This window comes from Pantherophis guttatus, chromosome 8, assembly GCF_059756535.1.
Source record: "Pantherophis guttatus breed Tessera chromosome 8, ASM5975653v1, whole genome shotgun sequence".
Classification (NCBI taxonomy): domain Eukaryota; kingdom Metazoa; phylum Chordata; class Lepidosauria; order Squamata; family Colubridae; genus Pantherophis; species Pantherophis guttatus.
Genome location: NC_142070.1, coordinates 62,105,285 through 62,114,330, shown reverse-complemented (window position 1 = coordinate 62,114,330; position 9,046 = coordinate 62,105,285). Strand labels below are relative to the sequence as shown.

The 9,046-nt window shown below is 40.4% G+C and overlaps 1 protein-coding gene across 1 annotated transcript; it reads left to right on the top strand.

Moving 5' to 3' along the window:
• Positions 1-1,791: 1,791 nt before the first annotated feature.
• Positions 1,792-4,607, top strand: LOC148112679 (uncharacterized). The gene has a single exon (XM_087875278.1). It carries the CDS (start codon positions 1,792-1,794, stop codon positions 4,234-4,236), a length of 2,445 nt encoding a protein of 814 aa, XP_087731404.1. The 3' UTR covers positions 4,237-4,607.
• The last annotated feature ends 4,439 nt before the right edge of the window (positions 4,608-9,046 follow it).

The window sequence follows — 9,046 nt, the reverse complement described above, 5'->3', positions numbered from 1 at the left end:
AAGGTCTACTAGACACAGGTGCCGATGTTACTGTCATCTCCCTTTTACAGTGGGCTGTGCAATGGCCTAAACGTGATGTTCATTCCTTGTGGGGCATTGGTGGGTCTACAACTGCTTGGCAAAGCATTCATCCTATAGTCATCACAACTTCTGCTGGTAAGTCTGTCTCTTTACATCCTTACATTTTAGATATTCATACTAACATCTGGGGCAGGGATCTTCTTTCTCTTCTTAATGCTCATTTGATTCTAGATGATGGCACTTCCTCTTAAATGGCTTTGTTCTACACCTGTTTGGATTGAGCAATGGCCTTTATCTTCTGAAAAATTGATTGCTCTTCATTCCTTGGTACAGGAACAATTGACTGCTAGTCACATTGAACCTTCCACTAGTCCCTGGAATACTCCTGGGTTCGTTATAAAAAAGAAAAGTGGTAAATGGCGCTTTTTACATGATTTGAGAAAAATAAACGACTGCATTCAACCAATGGGGCCTTTACAATGTGGCCTACCTAATCCTAATTTAATCCCACAATCTTATAAATTGTTAGTAGTAGATTTGAAAGATTGTTTTTTCACCATTCCTTTACAGTCAGAGGATAAAGAAAAATTTGCTTTCACTGTGCCTGTTTTAAATAATAGCCAACCTACACAACGATATCATTGGTCTGTTCTACCACAAGGTATGCTCAATTCTCCTACCATTTGTCAATATTTTGTGGATCAAGCTTTGCAACCTTTTCGTGCTCAATTTCCTTCTTTTTTAGTTTACCACTACATGGATGATATTTTAATAGCAGGTCCTGATTTTGATGAAGAACAAGTGCTACAAGCATTGACTACCATTGTAGCAAGCAGAGGGCTCTACATCGCTCCTGAAAAAATACAACGTACTGAACCTTATTCATATTTGGGATTTAAAGTTTTACAATCTTCTTCCATTCCTATCTTACTTGAACTTAAAGTGCAATCTTCATATACTTTGGTCCAATGGCAAAAACTTTTAGGTACAATTAATTGGGCTCGTCCATATTTTCAAATTTCTACAGGAGAAATGTTACCTCTCTTTTCCTTGTTAAAAGGTTCTAAGCATCCTAACGATCTGGTTTCTCTTACTGCTTTGCAAAAGAAATGTCTTCAAAACATTCTAAATAAACTTAAACTGAGATATGTTGATAGAATTGTCTCTATAGCTACTAAATTATGGTTAGCAATTCTTCCTACTTCACCTTTACCTACTGGTTGTCTTTATTCTCCTTTTACTGAAAAAACAATTCATATTCATGAATGGTTGAATTTGTCTGCTTCTCCTCCTAGAAATATTTTTCCTTATCAACAAGCCTTAGAAGAATTGATCATGAAAGCACGACGAAGATCTTTGCAATTAATAGGTCATGATTTGGATGGTATTGCTTTCACTCGTACTAAACTTGAACATGAACATTTAATGACTGTTTCTGATTCATATCAAATTGCTTTTTCTCAATATCTTGGTGATATTCAATAATCTTTACCTAAAGATCCTAGAATAGTTATTACAAATACATTAAATTTTTCATTTTCTTCTATTTTTACTCGTTCTCCACTTCCTGAAGCTTTAACAGTGTTCGCAGATGGATCACCTACTCGTGGTGTTGTGGTTTGGACGGATGGTCAACAATGGTTTTCTAAATTTACTTCTACTCAGACATCTGCCCAACGTTCTGAGTTGGCAGCTGTTATTTTGGCTTTGAGATTGTTTTCTGATCAGCCTATTAACTTAATTGTTGATACAAAATATGTCTTTCTTGCAATGCAATCTCTTCCTTATGCACATTGTTCTGTTTCTCTTGATGTTAATCTTTTGTCTTTATTTTTATCTTTAAAACATATTTTGGAAGAACGTGTCTTTCCTTTATATGTTGAGCACATTAGGAGCCATACTCCTTTTCAAAATTCTTTGACTGAAGGAAACAGACAAGCTGATGAAACTCTAAAAGATGTCACAATTCTTTTTTCTGATCCTGTTGCTAGTCATTCATATTTTCATCAAAATGCTAAATCTTTGGCTAAACAATTTTCTGTTCCTATCTCCCAGGCTCGTGATATTGTTCAGGGATGTACTTCTTGTCAACAATTTGCAGTTCCTTTTCCTATGGGAGTAAATCCTCGAGGAACAAAAGCCAACCAAATTTGGCAAATGGATGTCACACAATTTGCTACTTTTAAGCCATACACATATTTACATGCAACAATTGACACATATTCTCATTTTTTATGGGTTACTGCTTCTAGACATGAACGCACTTCTGATGCAGTGTCTCATTGTCTTTCTGCTTTTTCTGTCATGGGAAGACCAAGTCAATTGAAAACTGACAATGGTCCAGCATATACTAGTAAAGAATTTACTTCTTTCTGTCAACAATGGAACATTCAATTGATACATGGAATTCCTTACAATTCCCAAGGGCAAGCTATCATTGAGCGAGCTCATCGTACTTTCAAAGCTACATTGACTAAGTTAATAAAAACTGAATCTGGTCCATTCCATTTGCGAAAGATTCAAAATTTGATCTCTATTGCTTTGTATGCATGGAATTACTTAACATTTTTAGATTCCTTTTCAGAAATTCCAGTCAATTTACATTTTCATATTCAGGATCCTGTTTCACGACCTTTGGTACTCTATCATCAACTTCCTGATCCGGCCTGGCATGGACCTACAAAACTTATAACCTGGGGTCGTGGTTACGCTGCAATTGAAGATCTGCCAATGAAAAATTTCCAGGATGATGTGTTCGTCCTTATCATGGAAAAACAAATGAAAACTCTCAAGTTACAACATCTTCCACTCTTGACTTGGGACCAATTTGAAGTTCAACAACGATTCAACAAGTCCTTTCTTATGTGCTGTTTTTTCTTTTGTTTTCTTTCTCTATTTTCTGCTAATTCTGAAGCAATTATTGATTTTCCTCTTAGTCCTAATCTTTGGATTCATCATGCTCAATATATGTTTTTAATTCATGGTAATAATGTAACTTTATATTATGAACCTCCTATGGCTTTTGGTCAAGTTGCATTTATTCCTAATTTAGTTAAGTCTTCTGCTTTTATTGTTTCGCAACTTCAACATATTTCTTCTTCTTGGTTATTTTCTACTCCTCCATATGAATTGAATTTAGTTAAATGGAAGTATCTTCGTATTAATCAATTTACTAGAGGTTTATGTTTCTGTTGTTATGCTCATTATAATTGGCTTAATAAATGGTCTGATTATTCAAAAGCTAAACGTATTTTAGATAAAGTAGGGAATTATAGTTATTGTACTCAGAAATATTGGTTATGGGGAAATATTAATGAAACATCACAAGGACATAATATTATACCTGATATGTATCCTGATGATTTTCCTATTTTTCAAGTCACTGATGTCTCTGATATGGGATCAAGTGGATCAATATGTGCTGGATGGCAATTAAAAGATCCTGCTATGTGGTTTTTCTTTGATAAATATGCAACAAATGTACACCCTCAAAACTATCAATGTGCTGCAATTGGATATTTGTCTTTACCTGTACAAATAGGTGTTTCTGATAGATTGTTAACTCGAAGGAGACGTGCAGTCATGGGATCAACATGTTCTGATGAAGTTATTATTGATACTCAACTTTCTTCATTGCCTACTTTTGGACATGCTTTAGCTGGAGCCATAACTGGAACTATTACTTTGGGATCATATCCAGGAATAATAGCTCAAGAAAATAGACATTCTATTCTGGAACTAACATGTCGATTGGAGAAATCTATTAACGCTACTGCTGCCATTGTTCGAGATTTGCAAAATGAAATCGAAGAACTAAATCAAGATTTGATTCAACAACGTTTTGCCATAGACTATTTGTTAGCTCGTCAAGGTGGATTTTGTACCTTGATTGGTCAACGTGCTTGTGCTGTGCATTTTCATTCACTTAATAAGACTATTGAAGATGAATTAGCTAATTTACAAGCTGATATAAAAAATAATGTACATGTGGACTTTTCTCCTTTTGCTTGGCTAACTGATTGGTTACCTGATCTTGCTTGGTTGAAACAATTGTTTTTCTATGGTGTAATTGTACTTGCATTACTTATACTTTTTTGTTGTTGTCTGCAATGTATTCCTACATTTTTTGCAATGTTTCGCAAGTCACCTCAACCTACTTTAAATGTGATTCAATTGCGTGCTCTTGATAAATTTCGTTTTCCTTCATTAAAATAAAAAGCGAGGAAATGTAGGGTTATTACAATGTTCATCTGTATGGTTTTTGGAACTGCAGTTACACAAAATTGCAAACATCAGCAATTCTCATCTTTGAGCAGTGTTTCTAGCATGTACAAGGACACAGGGTGAAACAATGTATAACCTGTAACATTTGCCGCTTTCAGTGTATCTTGTGTAGCTATCATTGTGTGTGAATACATGCATTTTCTCATGAAAACCAATGATGTAATTACTAACCAATTATTGTGCCTTGGAGATTTGTTAACCAATAATAAAGTAACACGCATAGTAGGTGAGAACTGAGAAACTTAGAAACTATATAAACTATGTCTGATGCTCAATAAAGTTGCTGTTGATTCTACTCTCAACTCTGCTATCCGTGGATGTTTTCCTTTCACACATCTCACACGTCTTCAGCCTCCGGGAAACGAATGCAACAAAACTGGACTTTGTTTTTCTCTTGAAGACCTTTCACTTCTCATCCAAGAAGCATCCTCAGTTCTGACTGAATGCTGGGAAATGGAAGGATTTGTATTCCTTGAAGTCACCTGGTTGTTAGCACTTTGAAGGTAGGTCATTAGCTTTCTGAGTGTTGTTGAGGCCCTTTGGAAGTTTATCTGTGCCCTCAGGGTCACCTGAATCAGAATGCAAATAGGTGTGGAATCTTCTTGGAACTGCTGAAAAGACTGGATTGTAAACAGGAGATAGGTGTTGTTGTATTCTCCCCCCCCACACTCTATTGAGAGAGGGTTGCTCAAATTTAACATACAGGTAACCTGTTTTACACCTCTTTCAAATCAGTGGCCGTCTCTGTCCAGAATATGGACTTTGCTGTCTTCAAAAGAATGACTTTTGTATTTCAAATGCAGAAGGACTGCTGAATCTGGTTCTGATGTGTTTGTTCTCCTATGTTGTGCCATGAGTTTGTGAAATGGTTGTTTTGTTTCTCCAATGTACAGATCTGCATGTTTTACTGCATTGTACAGCACAAATCACATTGATCAGTTTGTGTCTGGGTATTTTATTCCTGGGATGGACAAGCTTCTGTCTTGGTGTATTCTTGGGTTTAAAGTGTGCATATATGTTGCGTTGGTTGAAAACCCACCTGAGCTTTTCAGTTATTGATGCAACATATGGAATGACAACATTGCCTCATTTATTGTTCTCTTCTTTGTCTGTTATGGAGGAGCTCCTGAGCTTTTTTCTAGATTTGATGAAGGCCCAGTTGGGATAGCCACAATTTCTGAAGGCTTCCTTGATACGTTTTAGTTTTGTTTTTTTTTCTCTCTTTGCTGGTTGGCAAACCTTCAGCCCAATGGTATGGGGTTCCAATCACTTCCATTTTGTACTCCATGGGTACTGAGAATCAAAATGTAAATATTGATCTGTGAGTGTGAGTTTTCTGTAAACTTCAGTGTTAAGGCTTCTGTCTTTCTTAATGTCCACTGCACAGTCCAGGACTGTTTTCCTTAACATCTTCCTGTGTCGGGTGTCGGCAACCCATGGTTCTAGAGCTGCATGCACCTCTTTCACCCCTCTGCTGCAGCTCCCTGTTGCCCTGTTGTGGCAGAGGGATGAAAGAGCTGTTGCTGTGTTGTGGCAATGGCGATGGCGATGGGCAGAGCCTTAGTGCAGGAGCGAAGAGTCCCTGTACTTGCCTTTGCATGGCAACAGGATTCCGCCTTCATCATGGTAATTTGCTGTTGCTGCTAGCAGGACTGGGAAAGAATGGCAGGGGTGGATCTTACAGGGTGGGGGCCATCCCCTAAACCTGGCCTTCCTCCTCCCTTGTGGGGCCAAGAGAAAGAAGGGGGTGGCGTGGGGAAGCGCTCCTCTCCTCCAGCCGAGTGCCGAGCACAAAAGCCCAGTGTGGGGGGGCAGCTGGCCCAGCAGAAGTGCCCCCATTAGTGAGTCAGATGATGGAGTGGCCTGGTCCAGTTCTCGCAGCGAGACATTGTTTGGTACTTCCAATGCGAGCTGCTGCCTTTGACGAAGCTGGGCAGCAATGACAAGGGCCATGTGGGGGAGTGGAGGCATCTGGGCTGCTCCCCCCACTCCTCAGCAAGCTGGGCCTGGAGGAGTGTGGAGAGTTGCAGGCTGAGCACTGGAGGGTCAGAAGGCATGCTTTGACATCACCCCAACACACCTTTCCAGCACAATGAAAGCGCACTTCACAATGGGGGAGACTGGGTCCTCTCCTCCTCCTGGAGCTCATTCTCTTCCCCACTCACCCCTCCCCCAGACGCCCCTGGCAACTGCCTCTCTCAGGTTGGAGAACAGGTTGCGCATCCAGAACCAAGGCCGGAAATACCCACCTGCCATTTCCTGCTGCAATCGGGCAGCCAAAGAGAAACAGACAGATTTGGCTCAATCTGCTCCCCTCTCTCTGCCTTTCTCCAGTTTTGCAAGGATTCAGCGTACACTGCCTTGGTGATGGGTGGGGGGTCTTACTTTGCCTGCCAAGCATCTTCGGGGGCACCCAGGGACTATATTTTCTGGCCACTTTGGACTGAGTTGCAGAATGCATATGTGTGCCTGTGTGAGTGTGCTGCTGCTTGGGATGATGCTTCTCTGAAGTGCATGCAGAGATCTAAAGTCGCAACCTCGTGGTGCTGTGATGTAACAGCCTGACAGTCACTCCTTTTGCAACACAAGGTTTATTTTTGTATCTTTTCAGAGACAGAGAGAACGTGGCCGAATTTCCTTACAGTTATTCCTTGGGTGTGTGGGTTGGGAAGTGGGGGAAAGGAAGGGAGGGAGGGAGAGAAAGAAAGAAAAAGAAGAAGAAAGAGAAAGAGAGAGAGAGAGAGAGAGATGAGAGGGAGAGAGGGAGATAGAGGGAGATAGAAAGAGAGATGAGAAGAGAGATGAGAGAAAGAGAGGGAGGGAGAGGGAGAGAGAGAGAGAGAGGAAGAGAGAGGGGAGAAAGAAAGAGAGGGGAGAGAGGGAGAGAGGGGAGAGAGGGAGAGAGGGAGGGAGAGGGAGGGAAAGAGAGAAAGAGAGAGAGAGACCTATTTCCCATAGAAAAGAAAACACGGGGAGCCACAAAACCTGGGTAAGTGTGGCTGGGGGTGGTCACCTGATTGGGTGGGAGTGAGTCATGTCAAATTGGCCACACCCAGCCATGTTTTGTGGTTCCCTGTGTTTTGTTTTGTGTGAGAAATGGGTCAAAATGGCTCTTTGAGTGTTTAAGGTTGCAGGCCCGTTCTTTTGTTGTTAGTTGCAAAGTCATGTCTGACCTATCACGACCCCATGGACAACTTTCCTCCAGGACTTCCTGTCCTCTACCATCCCCCAGAGTCCATTTAAGCTCATGCTGACTGCTTCAGTGACTCCATCCAGCCACCTCATTCTCTGCTATCCCATTCTTCTTTTGCCCTCAATCATTCCCAGCATTAGTCTCTTCTCCACTGAGTCCTTCCTTCTCATTAAATGGCCAAAGTATTTCAGTTTCATCTTCAGGATCTGGCCTTCTAAAGAGCAGTCAGGGTTGATCTCCTCTAGGACTGACCGGTTTGATTGCCTTGCAGTCCAAGGAACTCGCAGGAGTCTTCTCCAGCACCATAGTTCAAAGGACTCAATTCTTTGATGCTCAGCCTTTCTTATGGTTCAACTTTCACAACCATACATTGCAACTGGGAAAACCATAGCCTCTACTATACGCACTTTTGTTGGCAGGGTGATGTCTCTGCTTTTTAGTATGCTGTCTAGATTTGCCATAGCTTTCCACCCCAGGAGCATCTTATAATTTCTTGGCTGTAGGAGAACAGGAAAGAAGAGACTTCCCTGCAAATTGTATGGGATACTGGTAAAGGGTATACCTGGGGATTAAGTATAACTCACATGGGGAACTATTTGCAAAGCTTCCTCAGATAGCCATTTTGCTCTCTTGCATTTATTTTTCTTTGGGATGGTTTTAGTTGCTACTTCTTGTACAATGTTGTGAACCTCCGTCCATAGTTCTTCAGGCACTCTGCCTATGAAATTGAATTCCTTAAATCTATTTGTCACCTCTATTGTATATTCGTCAGGGATATGATTTAGTTTATACCTGAATGGCCTAGTACTTTTCTCTACTTTCTTTAATTTAAGCCTAGATTTTGCCACAAAAAGCTCATGATCTGAGCCACAGTCAGCTCCTGGTCTTGTTTTTACTGACTGTAAAAACTTCTCCATCTTTGGCTACAGAGCACATAGTCAATGTGATGTCCATGTGTAGAGACATATCTTGGGTTGTTGGAAAAGAGTGCTTGCTATGACCATCGTATTCTCTTGACAAAATTCTACCAGCCTGTGCCCTGCCTCATTTTGTACTCCAATAACAAACTTGCCTGTTATTCCCATTATTTTTTGACTTCCTGCTTTAGCATTCCAATCCCCCATGATGATAAGAACATAATTTTTTCATGTTAATTCTAGAAGGTTTGTAGGTCTTCATAGAACTGGTCAACTTCAGCCTCTTCAGCACCAGTGGTTGGGTCATAGACTTGGACTCTGTGATGTTGAATGGTTTGCCTTGGATTCGAACTGAGATCATTCTGTCATTTTGTATCCCAGTACTGCTTTTCCTATTCTTTTATTGACTATGAAGGCTACTCCATTTCTTCTGAGGGATTCTTGCCCGCAGTAGTATGCCTGATGTTCATCTGAATTAAATTCACCCATTCCTGTCCATTTAGCATTCCTCTAACTGCAATAAAATACCTTATGCCACCAGACTTCAAATTTTGGGCTTAGACAACTTAGAACTACGCCAACTTCAGTCTGACCAAAGCATAGTACATAAAATTATCTGCCACAATGTACT